General features: G+C 40.5%; 1 protein-coding gene and 1 long non-coding RNA gene across 3 annotated transcripts in view; one reads left to right on the top strand and one right to left on the bottom strand.

Moving 5' to 3' along the window:
* The window catches only part of igl4v8 (immunoglobulin light 4 variable 8), a 74860-nt gene extending 62304 nt beyond the window's left edge, over positions 1–12556 (bottom strand). Inside the window, exons 1-2 of one of the 2 annotated variants that reach the window (XM_046859586.1) lie at positions 12493–12556; positions 12056–12381 (exon numbers count right to left, since the gene is read on the bottom strand). In XM_046859586.1, coding sequence (XP_046715542.1) covers positions 12056–12381; positions 12493–12541 — 375 coding nt within the window. In that variant the 5' untranslated portion in view covers positions 12542–12556. The remainder of the gene's footprint in view (positions 1–12055; positions 12382–12492) is intronic. The other variant, XM_046859591.1, reaches the window with a different exon arrangement.
* Positions 1930–3084, top strand: LOC124392498. Its single transcript, XR_006927166.1, has 2 exons — positions 1930–2013; positions 2609–3084. It is a non-coding gene; the product is annotated as an uncharacterized LOC124392498 (long non-coding RNA).
* Positions 12557–15378: the final 2822 nt, after the last annotated feature.

Genomic DNA, 15378 nt, shown 5'->3' with positions numbered 1-15378 from the left:
GTGATGGAGTGTAGTGGTGTGATGGAGTGTGTAGTGTGGTGTGATGGAGTGTAGTGTGATGGAGTGTGGTGTGATGTGATGCAGTGTGTGGTGTGGTGATGGAGTGTGTGGTGTGATGGAGTGTGTAGTGGTGTGATGGAGTGTGTGTGTGGTGTAGGAGTGTGTAGTGGTGTGATGGAGTGTAGTGTGGTGATGGAGTGTAGTGGTGTGATGGAGTGTGTGATGGAGTGTAGTGGTGTGATGGAGTGTGTAGTGTGGTGTGATGGAGTGTAGTGTGGTGTAATGGAGTGTGAAGCAAGGTAAGATGGAGTGTGGTGTGATGGAGTGTGTGTGTGGTGTGATGGAGTGTGTACAGTGTGGTGTGATGAAGTGTGAAGCAAGGTAAGATGGAGTGTGTAGTGTGGTGTGATGGAGTGTGTAGTGTTGTGATGGAGTGTGTACAGTGTGGTGTGATGGAGTGGGTAGTGTGGTGTGATGGAGTGTGGTGTGGTGTGATGGAGTGTGTAGTGTGGTGTGATGGAGTGTGTAGTGGTGTGATGGGTGTGTGGTGTGGTGTGATGGGTGTGTGGTGTGGTGTGATGGAGTGTGTAGTGGTGTGATGGAGTGTGTGGTGTGATGGAGTGTAGTGGTGTGATGGAGTGTGTAGTGTGGTGTGATGGAGTGTACAGTGTGGTGTGATGGAGTGTGGTGTGATGGAGTCCTAAACAGCCTCTAACTCTGTAAATGTTGTTTTCTACTTAATCATGGCATCATGTTATTAGAAATATGTAGAATGGTATCACTCTGATATCACAAAGTGTATTGCTCAAATTGGGTGCATTTATAGAAAATGTGTCTGTACGTGAAACTCTAGAAATGTAGACTGTATAGTGAACATGGTTCTTTAAATTGATGTTGAAATGATCAGGACAAATGTAGTGATGAGTGGGAAAGTGATGTGATAATAGAGTGAAATGCACCTTTAGCAGCTCTGAAGCTGTTCTTACATCATTGTCTGTTTCTCAGTCAGAGCTCATCCTCTAAAGCTGAGGGAGGTTTTTGTACATCACTTTAACACTGTGTGTACAGTCTGCTCTCACTCTGACAGTAATATTCTCCTGCATCTTCAGACTGAACTCCAGAGATCTTTAGGTAACATTTTCTTACATTAGATTTGATGCCACTGAAACGTTCTGGAAGCCCAGTGAGCCGGTGAACATCATAATAGATCAGGAGATCAGGAGCTTTTCCAGGTTTCAACAGGTGCCACTGAATATCAGAAGAGACATCCTGACTGGATCTACAAAAATAAATGAGTCTCATGGTGAGTGAGGTGTCCCAGTGCTCCCAGCAGACTAAAAGGACTGTCCATGACACACACCAAACAGACATTAATCAGGCCCTGAAACACAACAACCTAGAAAGTTCACCACTAAGGTACAGGACTGTTGAAGCTCCACTGCAACCAGCAGGAAATGAACTGATTGATCTGAACTGTTTTTGTAACCAAAGCTGAAATTTTATTGCCAGTGCATAGGATGTGTTATGTCAAGAATCTCCTCTGAACAGACCAAACATCTTTAAGATTCAAACCCATTTTTATATATTTTATTTTTTTTATGTGTCTGCTAAGAAAATATTCTACTGTACCTAATGCTTTATGCTCAAAATATTCTAAAAGATGATGAAGCGCTGTAGAAACCAGGACCAGGAAAGCAACATAGTTATATTGAATTTGTGTTCTGGGCCTCAAAAGTTCTAAAGAACAAAATATTAAACACACAAATCCCAGTAACAGAGCCAAATCTTATCACTAATCCATCATTTGGTGTTATTTCTCCTTCTGTCATTTTCAGTGTATAATACACAGTGCTCCAGATTGAGGGGGGTGTGTGTGTGTGTGTGTGTGTGTGTGTGTGTGTGTGTGTGTGTGTGTGTGTGATCACTGTAGTGTAACAGAGGTTTTTGTACGACGGTTTCATTAGAATGTATCACTGTGGTGGACTTTTGGTGGAGGAACAAAACTCAGCATCAGTAAGTCACTTTAACTTCTAAAATTCTTCATTTTGTACAAAAATATGTACATAATTAAATAATTACATATTACAAAATTATTTATTAATTAGTTCAAAATAATTCCACTTTAATTATAATTTGTGTAGTTTACAGTAATGTGTGGGCAGTAACTTTTAACTTTCTGTAGTAAAATGAATAAGAAACGTGTGAATGTAAATAAATGAACATGTAATAAATCTCCAGTGTGTTTGTGTTGGTGAGTGGAAACCTGCTCACTGGTTCATATCTGCAGTGTTGTGTACATTATTCTGAAGTCTCTGTGCTGATGGAAAATCCAGACGAATGCTGCTGTGTGTTTGTGTTAAATAGTGAACATTTCTGTTATGAGATCCATTTCTTACTATCACACAGGGAGCACTATCTATAAAAAAAATCAGTAAGAAGTGACTAAAACGGAATGAAGCTGATTGAAGTCTGAGTCGCTCCACAATATAACGAGTAGCTCGTAAATGTTCTCCTTCGGATTAAATCTACGTGACTGCAGTGATGTGAAGAAGCAGTAATGAGAAAATGATGTCTAAGTGTGTACATGTGTGTGTTTTGTGTTTTTCAGAGGGTCCCACTGTGAAGCCCTCAGTGTCTCTGCTCCATCCATCATCTCTGCAGCTCTCTGAGGGACCGGCCTCACTGTTCTGCCTGCTGTCTGCCTACTCTCCACAGGGGGCGACGGTGAGCTGGACAGTGGACGGCTCAGTGGTGAATGAAGGGGTTCTAACCAGCCCTGAAGAACAGAAGAAGGACGGTTACACACGCAGCAGCACCCTGACCCTCAGCAAAGCGCTCTGGGAAAAGGGGGAGGAGTTTGTCTGTACCGTCTCCCATGACAGTGTCAATCATCCGGTCACGTTCAGAAAGAGCCAGTGTGAAGACTAACAGCTCCAAGATAGAATTAAACACTGAGCTGCTCACACATCCATCTACAATAGAGTTTCAATTCTACACAATGCTGATATTCCTGTCTTTACTCTCTTCACTGTCCTGTTGCTCTTCCTGTAGTTTTGCTCTGCTGAAATAAAGCTTCATTTTGGACATTGGGTGTGTTTTATTAGAGTTAGTAGTCATTATCAGTGTGATGAGAGAGTGTGTTTAGCTGTACATTCAGTGCTGTGTGTTGTGCTTCAGTGAGTTTGGCTGAAGGAAGTTGAACATCTGGTGAAAGTGGTGCTCTATTTTGGGAGAAAGAGGATCATTCAGCCGTCTTCATGTAAATCTCCCTCTCATTTCACTGCTCTGTGTTACTGAGTGAAAGGAGACAGTTGAAAATAAATAGGGTCTAATTAATTTGATAATATTTTGAACAGCATGGCAGGAGTGTCTCTTTAGGGTTTGAAAAGCACTTAGTGATGATAGATCAATATGTCTTTCTACATTTATAGTTGATATTAAGCAGAATTCTTGATTTTTGTTAAATACAAATAGAGGCACCACACTAACATTCACACCCTCAACAGCCAGTAATGATTCAAAAAGCAAGACTCTAAATTTATAGTAAGACAATTTAATAAATACATTTGTAGATAAAAGTACAATCAGATCACAAATTTCTAAATCTTACTCCCATTCAAGAGACCGAATCAATTGCACTTATTTCCACATCAAAATCATAAATTTGTGATCTTGTTAATTTATTATAAATTTTCTTAACAGATAATTTCATAAGCAATTGAACATGTTCTAAAAAAATAAAAAATAATTTCTTTCCTTAACACTGTTAAGAACAACTAAATCATGCATGCTGGCAGTTATCAAACCCTTCATTTAAACAACATGACCCTTGTCAGCTGTCCAACTATATGCCAATATCAGACCTCCCCTTTATCTTTGTGGCGGTGCCAACTCGTAATTTGTACCGGCTACGCCAACTGCAGCGTTACCACTTAATAATTTGTACCGACTTCGCCACCCGGGGGCTATTTCCGGGACTGCCCTCAACCTTAAGGCACACAGGTTCGTCACGACTGGGTCAGGTATCAGACCAGAGTTGAGTGAATAACAAAAAAACTTTATTTAAAATAATTAAAATTTTATTAACTACATCAAATAGTAAAAACAGAAAAGAAGACAAACACTTCAGTGTGGGAGAAGGCCTGATGTCCTAAGCAGAGAGCACACAGGGTCCTAACCAGAGAGAACACTCACACGTGCACACATGCACCACAGCACACCACACCTCAATGTGAACACTGCACTGCAATCAGGTAAGGAACCCACCACCACAAGATGCTAATCTGCTGCCACTGGCCACCCCACTCCTGAAGGTAAAAGAGAAAACAGAAAATTAATTTAAAACACAAATTAAAACAAGCATCACATTACAACAGCCTGGCTCTCGACACAGTCAACAGCCCAAAAACTGCTCGTTACTTGATCCTCACAGAAGCACATGAACAGAGGAAAGGCACTTCACAGATACAAAAGAAATTAGAAAAATCACTACACTTAATAAGAAAACAAAAAGAACATTATACCACAAATTCAAACTAATAAAAAGAATAGAAACCAAAAAAAATAGATTCCCATTACAGTAGGGAAACCTCAACTCAATACAGTTAGGAAAATAATAAACAAAATAATAAAGCTAATGCAAAAATAAATGATTAAATCACAACACAAAGAATCAGGTAATGACTACCCTTTAACACGCCACTTCTGAATCAGTTACTCACACTACCGTTGGAATTAAGCACATGTCCCCAGTCCAGCTGATCTTGCAGGTATTTAAATGCTGCAACAAGAAACGGTTAGCCTACGGGAGCAGCAAAATGGTAATCAGCTGGTGCCAAATGGACATAACACAGAGCTCCAGAGAACAGAAACATAAATTAACAATGCCCAGCTGAACCCAGCGAAGCAAACAACGCAGAGCGAAGCAGGCAAAGCAGAGCACAGATGATGTAGCGCGAAGCAGCTGCAGTCGGATAAAGCAGACAGTCAAGCCAACATCAAAGCGGTGTAAACGATGCACATGGTGCAGGAAAGCCGCACAGCAAGCGAAAAGCCCACTATAGCAGCCCACTACAGCAGGCCACTGTAACAGCCCTTACACATTGACCCGCACCTTAAATAGGGAAAACACACTTTAATCAGCTGACTGTTAAAGCCCATATATCGTTAATAAATGACGGCAGCGTCAACACATACCTTTACGGCGACTCACGAGGCACGGATGCAGACGTTTATTAAGCACATCTTCTTAAACACTTAGCGGCTTCCCCACAAAGCTCCTCAGTCCACCCTTAAACTAGATTTACTAAACCTGCGCAAATTTGGGTAAATTCCCTGGACCTCACACCTAGTAGCACCCCTGCTGAGATTTTCACAGGCCTGCAGCTCCATTGTTCTCCTGCTTTTGTTTTGCAAACACACCAATTACCTGTGAGGCCTGGCACATTTGCAGAGAGAGAGAGAGAGTCATGAGTATATGTGCTTTTTATCTATAGGCCTGTATAGTGCACATCAGAAAACATTGTAGCACTGGTGTAAAATTATACACACATTCACATATGTTCATGTGGTTATAGTCTGTTATCGTGTTGGGTTTCCTCTTTCTGCTGTCACCGACCGTCACGTGACGTCACGTGAACACACACAGTCTTGTTTTTTTAGGTGAATAAATTGTCAAGCAGACACTGCCACTTCTAAGCACTGAAGTGGAGAATACCTCTCGCTGTGCAGTGTCTTTTGCAAGTTGAGGAAGTGCACGATCAGTCTTTATTCACCGTGCCCAGTAGTGTTGTTTTCCACTGCAGCAGTCTGTGCTACAGTGACAGTGAAGTAAAGATATTGTCCGTCATGACATTTCTCCCAGCATCCAAAAATGACTCAATCAGATTCATGACCATGTTCTCTGCCAGCCTCTCTCCCTTCTGACGACTGGGGTCCTTTCCCAAGTAAGGAGATGCATTGCAGACATATTTGGTCTTCAAATCCGTGGCCATCCAGAACTTGATCCCAAATTTGTCTGGCTTGGTTGCGATATACTGTGTGAATGGACAACGAACCTTGGTAGGGAACAGCTGTTCATCTATGGTCATGTGTTCTCCTGGAGTGAAACTATCAGCACAGTTCTTGTTGAAGCGTGTCCAGATGTCGGAGATTGCAGCAAATTTGTCTGTTTTCACCCGCCCGCGTGTCCTTGTCATCAAATCGAAGGTGTTGCATAATTGAAATGAATCTATCTCAGGGCATCGTCTCTTTGATTACTGGCACCAGAAAGCTTTCTGACCAGCAATCCACAATGACACCAACGGGACACATGATTGCTCTTACAAACAGAATTGAAATTAATGCCATCAGTTCATGAATTGCCAAATTCCAGTCCGGCTCTGTTCTGCGGGCTTGATGGACTACCTGATGGTCTGCAGCATTCCCACGTCTAACAGGCAAAGGAAGCTTTGGAGCACGCTTGTAATTTTACGCTGTCAGAAGATAAACAAATATAGAGTGGTAAATTTACATGAACCTCACTTTAAATGGGTTTATATAAATATCATATGTACTATGGCAATGACAAACCTTAGCAGACTCTGTGGGTGCAGCTTGCGCAGTGAAGCACGAGTGATTTGCTACTGCACTGGGCATTTCAATGTCCTCCCTCTACCCACACAGTGCCGTCTTTTGCCGTCTGGCTCAGACAGGGCTTCCCAGTACCACGGTGCATCTTCCGTGGAGGCATGTTGGGTTCTTGTTCCGTCTCCTTTTAGGATTCTTCTGAGGAGGTATCAGTGGCCTGCTGGACAAATGAAATCTCTCCTCTATCAGAGTCTGCTTCGTCCATTTCCTGAAGCCAGGCCAAAGCCTGTTGCGCGGAGACGTTCTTCCTGCGTGGCAGTGAAACGGAGGCCATCCTGATGTGCGTTCTCAAAAATGTGAAGAAGAAATGATTGTCCCGCCTGGGTCGCTCTGCTTTTATGCACAGCACTGTGCTGTAGTCATGCAATGCCACTCCCTTACATACACAGTCACAATGGACAGAATCACAACCAATTGTTAGGAAGGTTTCCTATCCAGCTCGAAGGACAAAATGTTAGGATTTTCACCATCTGGTGTGCGCTGATCAGGGGATTGTACTTGCCCCAGGGTGTCAGTCAAAACACGGATTCAGAACACTCAAACAGGATTCAGAACACTCAACTTTACTGGGTATAGAACTGATCGTATATGAGGTGATTCTTGCTATCTTAGCTGCTGTTCAGTAGGTTGCGTGATGCAGAATGCATGCTGAAAGGCCACTGCTGAGTGACCACTGCTGAATGGTCAGTGCTGAGTGAAAGGTTGCACGATGTCGAATGGCCACTGGTAGTTCACAATGTAGTTCACCATCTCCCTCAGAGTCTAATGAGTTCAGGAGACCCACGAGAGCTTGAATTTCGAGGGAGAACAGATCAAAACTGGCTGTATCTCCAGGCTACACTAGAGGCAGACACACAGTTTACCAAGCAATGACAAGCTGCCTAGGACATCACAGGTGATTTGGCAACTCCGTGAAGATAAGGCGGCAATTCTGGAGGAACTCTTACAAGGATATGCAGAATTTAACAGTAAAGCTGAAGACAACTCTGCTAGCTCAAGCTCTAAATTCAAGCTCTCGTGGGTCTCCTGAACTCACTAGGCTCTCTCAGTCTCAGTAAACGAATGCAAATGTGCCAGGCCTCACAGGTGTTGGGTGGTTTGCACAACAAAAGCAGGAGGAGAATCGAGCTGAAGAACTGTGAAAATCTCAGCAGGGGTGACTAACACCTCAGGACGTGCACCAGAAAATAAAAAGTCAGTAATTCTAGTGTTAAATGAAATAATTTCATAAGGACCCAGTGTGATAGACCATAATATTACAAAACATTCACTGCCAACAGCTCCTACCTTGCCACTATCCGCACGTAAACCCGGAAGTACGGCGGTTTGCTCGCGGACAAAGAGCAAACGCACACACAACACAAACCGAAACGACTTTATAGGCAGGTAAATGAGCATAATCAGCCTCAGCTGACTAGATGACATCAGACCATCCTGCTACATCTTCAAGATTCTAGCTATTCTGGCTTTTGTTATACGTGTTTGGGGCTATTGATATTGATTTGGCATTCATATCGATGACCAGGTAGCCAGACAAGCTATTGTTTTACAGTCATGACCATTCATATTGATGTCTGGCTATTCCAATCCCAACAATGCACACACACACACACACACACACACACACACACACACACACACTTTTCAAACATTTCTCTTATAAAAAGAAACAAACGGGCAATAAAACGTATAACATGGTATAAAACTGTAAAGGGAGATATATTGTAACTTACAGATGTAAAACATCCTCAGATTTTCCATCTCCTTGCAGATCTCCAAGTCTCTGTTGTTACTCTGCCCCCAATAAATTTTGCTCATTGCTGCTTTGTGCAAATCTCAGATAAAACAACTTATTTGACTGTTAATTTTTATTTTATTTATTTATTCTTTTTTTTGTTTCTACAGACTAATTAAACTAAGAACTCACATGGAGAATAAAAACCTCCCATATATAGTTAGAAATCTGCACTCATTGGCTACATTTTCTATTAATTACTTTGTTTGCATAATGCTACTGGCTGGAAATAAAGGGTTTGAAATGAAAGGTGATTCAGAGCAGAACATGATGACACCTGCCTATAGAGTGAACACTCAAGCTTTCACCCAATACTTTAGTGAGTGGTCTCATTTGTTTTGAAATGGTATATTCTACCAACCATTTATGTTTTTTTTTACCACCAATGTGGCAGTTTTTATGCAAAAGTTATTCCCTAACATATACAAACAATACACGAACCGAAGTACTGTGACCCTTATCTTTCCTAATAAACCGGGATTTGCAGCAGTGGATGTGTTTGTGACTCGTTATTACAATAATAATATAAAGTACTGCATTTTTTTATGCATGTTGTTTGTGTGTACTGCTTACACACATTCAGCAAATACATTCGTTATTTGTTTTCCATTGAAAAGTGTTCTGAAATTGCTTCTTGAGGGTTAGAGCTTTAGAATATTGTATAATTAGTCATGGTTACTCTTCTCCCTTTCTATTTAATCTATTGCTAAACATTAACACCTGATAACAATGGGATATCGGTCGCCTGGTGCGGCACTGAAGGCTAAGAGGTTAAAAACATATTTGTTGAGTCAAACCTTATGTTAATAGGTTTCTCTCAGGAAAAAGAGGTAAAGGAGCAGATCTGGAGGGATCATTGTTATAGTTTACTTTATTTTACTATTTGACTTGACCTATAAACTGTTTTATTTAACTGGGATGTATGGATATCCCCCTCCACCCCCACTTTCATGCGTTCATTCAAGTTTTTTGTCAGTGTTGTGGTGGGCTGTCATTAAAGGGATCTCTCATGTTTCTGTTACCTTCTGGCTGTCCCTTTTAGTTATGCTGTCATAGCTATTGTAGTCCTGCCAGTGTCCTTACTTGCACTCTACTCATACTGCATTTTTGTCCTTAAATATTATGTAGCAATAAGGATAATAATCCTAATAATCCATGTTTCCCTTTCTCTTCCTGTCACTCTCGCTTTCTTTCTCTCTCTCTCCTCCCCCCTTCCATTCCAAGTTAAACACGATCTTGATGTTACAGTGATTCTGTCTCATTCTTATTTCGGGACCTGCTTGAATCATCCTGATGCCCTACCTCTTGATGTTTCCATATAAACAGTTTAAAAACCATGAGGTTACAGCAGAGGGTTAAACACAAGAACCATTATATGGATCTGGACTGTAATTAATATAAACTGTTTGCTACAATGGCTTAGGACTACAATCACCATTAGCAGTTTTATATCAGAGTTTCCATCAGTGGACCATCAGTTGAGATCCTCAACAATGATTGAAGTATTACAGTTGTGTTCAAAATTATTCAACCCCCAATGCTGTAAATGGTTTTAGGGAATTTAGTGTACATTTGTAATTGTATTCAGAATGAAATCCTACAAGGACTTCTTAAAGAACCATATGCAACTAAAATGACATCAATTAGTTTTGTAATACAGTAGTAAATGTTTCTTTTGTGAATTCTTCATTGACATAATTATTCAACCCCTTAAAGACTACCACTCTGAAGAACAGAGGTTCAATGAAGTGTTTTCAATCAGGTATTGAAAACACCTGTGGATATCAGGGAGCAGCAATAAAGCCTAATAAGCACCAATTAGGCAGCTTTAAAATGACTGTGATACTCAGCTCCTTCTAGACATTTACTGGTGTGGTTACAAACATGGTGAGGTCAAGAGAATGGTCCAGGAAGACAAGAGAACAGGTGATTACTCTTCACAGGAAGGGCAATGGCTATAAGAAGATTGCAAAGATGTTAAACATACCAAGAGACACCATAGGAAGCATCATTCGCAAATTCAAAGCAAAGGGCACTGTTGAACGCTACCTGGTCGTGGCAGAAAGAAGATGCTGACTTGACTGCTGTGCGCTACCTGAAGCGTAGAGTGGAGAAAAGTCCCGTGTGACTGCTGAGGAACTGAGAAAGATTTGTCAGATGTGGGTACTGAAGTTTCTGCTCAGACAATACGGCGCACCCTGCGTAATGAAGGCCTCCATGCCAGAACTCCCAGGCGCACCCCCTTGCTGTCCCCAAAGAATAAGAAGAGTCGACTGCAGTATGCCAAAAGTCATGTAGACAAACCACAGAAGTTTTGGGATAGTGTTCTGTGGACTGATGAAACAAAATTAGAACTGTTTGGGCCCATGGATCAACGCTATGTTTGGAGGAGGAAGAACAAGGCCTATGAAGAAAAGAACACCTTGCCTACTGTGAAGCATGGCGGGGGGTCAATCATGCTTTGGGGCTGTTTTGCGTCTGCAGGTACTGCGAAGCTTCAGCGTGTGCAAGGTACCATGAATTCTCTTCAGTACCAGGAGATATTGGATGACAATGTGATGCAGTCTGTCACAAACCTGAGGCTTGGAAGACGTTGGACAGTTCAACAGGACAATGATCCCAAGCATACCTCCAAGTCCACTAGAGCATGGTTGCAGATTAAAGGCTGGAACATTTTGAAGTGGCCATCGCAGTCACCAGACTTAAATCCGATTGAGAACCTCTGGTGGGACTTAAAGAAAGCAGTTGCAGTGCAAGCCTAAGAATGTGACTGAACTGGAGGCTTTTGCCCATGATGAATGGGCGAAGATACCTGTAGATCGCTGCAAGACACTTGTGTCAAGCTATGCTTCACGTTTAAAAGCTGTTATTACTGTAAAAGGATGTTGTACTAAGTACTAAGATTGAATGTCACTTGGGGGTTGAATAAAACTGATAATGATGTGAGCTCAGAAAAGACATTTGTGGTTATTTCATTATAAATGTTATGTTATATTTGTCTGACCTACACGTGCCACTTTGATTTAATTGTAAGCAGGATGACTGAATGATCATAATCAATGTCAAACCGACCAAAACAATCAATTTCAGTGGGGGTTGAATAATTTTGAACACAACTGTATATATTCATGTTTTTTGTCAGCTAGATGAGGAAGGGTTCCTTTTTTAGATTAAATCCTCACATGGTTTCTTCTTCAAATCATGTCAAGGAGTTTTGTTTGCCACTTCATGGCTGACTTGCTCATAAGGAATAAAAATATGGATACATTTAGGGACTACAAGAATTCTATTTATTTCTGTAAAGCTGATTTGGGGCAATATCTATTGTTAAAAGTGCTATACAAATAAGGCCGCAAATTGTGTCTATTGAATGTATCTGTGTGTGTGTGTGTGTGTGTGTGTGTGTGTGTGTGTGTGTGTGTGTGTGTGAGAGTGTGTTTATCTGCATGGAAATCGAATATAAATTTGATCATATGGAGGGAGTGAATATAAATAAATCAATAAGCCAAAAAAGTGTCATTGTGTCGTATCACATCCTCCAACTCAGCACCTGCAGTCGCTCCCAGCTGCAGCAGTGCAGTTTCTCTACTATCTGACTGAGGGAGGTTTTTGTACGACTCTATATCACTGTGTGAACAGGCGTGTGCTACTGATATAATGGAAACTCTGACAGTAATAATCTCCTGCATCTTCAGTCTGGACTCCACTGATGGTCAGAGTGAAATCAGATCCAGATCCACTGCCACTGAAACGAGCTGGAAAACCCGACTGTAACTGATTTACAAATTTAATCAGGAGTTTAGGAGCTTCTCCAGCTTTCTGCTGATACCAGTGCAAGCGTTCACCATTTGAATCCTTGTACACTGCTGGACTGGTTTTACAGTTGATGGTGACTGTTTCTCCTGGAAGAACAGATTTCACTGCAGGAGTCTGAGTTACTGTTGCTTGACCTCTGCATTCTGTAAAAATACACAATAATGCAGCATGAAACTGAAATATTAGAACAGAAACAATACGTGTATTTGTATGAACACATCATTGTAGAGATAAAATCTGAAGCAGTGTCTGACCTTGAGTCCAGAGGATCAGTGTCCAGATGAAGACGGGGATCAAAGTCATGGTAGCTGTGGGTGAAGTTTCTGTAGCAGCAGCTCTCAGTCATGAAGTGTGAAAGTCACAGCGCTATAAACACTCCCAGAGCACTGAAGCATGTGCTGCCAATGCAAAGTGTCCTCTAAGTATGGAAACGTCTTTACCACATTCCCCCAATCTTACTGTCATTCTCACACTACTACACAGTTATTGTATGAATTATGCTTCTGTGGTCAGATGGAGATTTTCTGAATTTAGGTTTTAGATGCAGAATGAAGTGACTGAGAAAAAGAAGTAGAAACTTTTACTGGATTCTATTTGTACTGAATGTTAATGAGTTTCCGACTGTATTGGATTGATGGTGGAACCACCACCCATATTATATTATAATCATATTATACAGTTTACATGCTGTTTTAAACCTCTTGATTGCTGCTGTTGCTGTTTTTGTACAACACTGTGTTTATGTTCACAAATTACACAATTTGCACACGATACACTTTATTTTCATTTTTATTTACATTTATGGCATTTGGCAGATGCCCTTATCCAGAAAGATTTACAACTAAGCAGGGGAGGGTTAAGTGGCAGCTCGGTGTGGGTGGGATTTTAACCTTTGACCTTCCGATCCAAAGCCTTAACCACTGAGCTACCACCTACTTGACTAGGACATCTTATTTAAGTCCTTAGCTCTGTGTTGTGTGATGTCTCGTTATGTTGTGTAATGTCACACCGGGGTTCTGGAGAAACGTCTCGTTTCACTTTGTGAATATATGGTTGAAATAACAAAAAAAGCTTCACTTGAAGAAGCAGCATGTTGGCAGTGAGTAAACACACAATTTCCATGTCTAGATTCTTGTGGGACTTATATAATTTCATAATGTTTTATCAGTCTACAAAAAGACTGGAGGAATTATTCTCACTTCAGCTCCACACAGTCATACAGTATATTGTAGATTTCTCATAAGTGCATCAGCATTTTGTGTCTTTTCAGCTTTTAGTTTGTGTAATATATTTGTGTGTCTTACACACTTGCTGCATCTTCAGTTTTGACTGATTCATCTCAGTGTTTCTGAAGAAAAATCAGTAAAATGAATAAAAGCAGGCAGAAAGTGTGTGTAGAGATCAGCTGATGTGAACAGAAGTTGGTGTTGTGTAGCTGTTTTGTAATAAGACGTGTAAATAATGGAGAGAGCAGTGAGTTTAGAGCAGCAGGGTTTTTTTTACAAACACTGAACCTGTTTGTATCAGTGTGGCTCACTTTAGTAGAGGAACCAAACTGACTGTGGGCCGTAAGAAACCTGTTTACTAATGACTGAAATAGAGTGTGTTCAGAATAATGACTGAAATGGAGTGTGTTCAGATTAATGACTGAAATAGAGTGTGTTCAGATTAATGACTGAAATGGAGTGTGTTCAGATTAATGACTGAAATGGAGTGGGTTTAGATGAATGACTGAAATGGAGTGTGTTTAGATGAATGATTGAAATGGAGTGTGTTTAGATTAGTGATATAAACTGTAAAAATATATAGTTTGTGTTTTGTCTCCAAATGCACTTTACTCTTATTATTTTTCATGTCAATATTCTTCTGTTAATCATTTTTTCTTTGATATTAGAAGACAAAAACCCATCAGATTATAGTGTTACAGCTCATTTTAATTTAAATGAAACTAAATAGACACATTGTGTATATTACTGTGAATATTCACTACCATTCAATTTCCACATGCAGTAACCAGAGAAAAATCATTATAGATCTAAAATATGAAAGTATTTGAAATGATGGTGAAACGTTTGTGATGCTCCACTGAACACACTTCTGTTCTGTAATATATAAAGTGATGTGAAACACACACACTGAGCTCAAATGAAGACTGGAAGCTTGACAGATGTCCATTCCTGTCTAAACTGTGTGTATGTGTGTGTAGGTGTCACCCATCCAGTGTGAAGCTGCAATAAGAGATCACACTCGTGTATTTGTGGCCTACAAGGGCTTCCCCTCAGACTGGAGGCTGAGCTGGAAGGTTGAGCTCACACACTCCTCAGTGTAACTCACTTAAATATGTGTTATGTGTGTGTATCCCTGCTAAATATAAAAATAAAAGCCTTTAAATTAGTATACATAATTATTTTACATTATTGATGATGCACATCATACATCACACACAATGGGTTTCCACTTTTTAGTGCAATCTGATTTATAATAATTGAAATTCAACACAGAAGTTTATATTATAAACTATTTTCATGATTAATTATAATAGTAAATATTCATTCTCTAAGATGAAATTTTCAATCTACTAGGAAAACTTTTTGTGTGCCTAATGCTATATGCTAAAAACACTGTAAAAAAATGATGAAGCTCTGTAGGAAATAATCACAGCTCAATATGAGCTCAACATTAGCATTATAAACTCAGTAACTTTCTGACCAGGAAAGCAAAGTGCTTAATTTAATTTGTGTTCTGCTCCCAAAAGTTCTTAAGACCAAGAAATTAAACACACAGACACAAATCAATGTAAAAGACACAATATTTGTGTCTGTTAAATAGGAATTTTTGTGTTTGTGTGTATCACATCCTCCAACTCAGCACCTGCAGTCGCTCCCAGCTGCAGCAGTGCAGTTTCTCTACTATCTGACTGAGGGAGGTTTTTGTACGACTCTATATCACTGTGTGAACAGCCATGTGCTACTGATATAATGTTCACTCTGACAGTAATAATCTCCTGCATCTTCAGTCTGGACTCCACTGATGGTCAGAGTGAAATCAGATCCAGATCCACTGCCACTGAAACGAGCTGGAAAACCCGACTGTAGCTGATTTACATATTTAATCAGGAGTTTAGGAGCTTCTCCAGCTTT

This window comes from Silurus meridionalis, chromosome 10, assembly GCF_014805685.1.
Source record: "Silurus meridionalis isolate SWU-2019-XX chromosome 10, ASM1480568v1, whole genome shotgun sequence".
Taxonomy (NCBI): Eukaryota; Metazoa; Chordata; class Actinopteri; order Siluriformes; family Siluridae; genus Silurus; species Silurus meridionalis.
The sequence above is the reverse complement of the archived record's forward strand: the minus strand, read 5'-3'. Positions and strand labels throughout refer to the sequence as shown.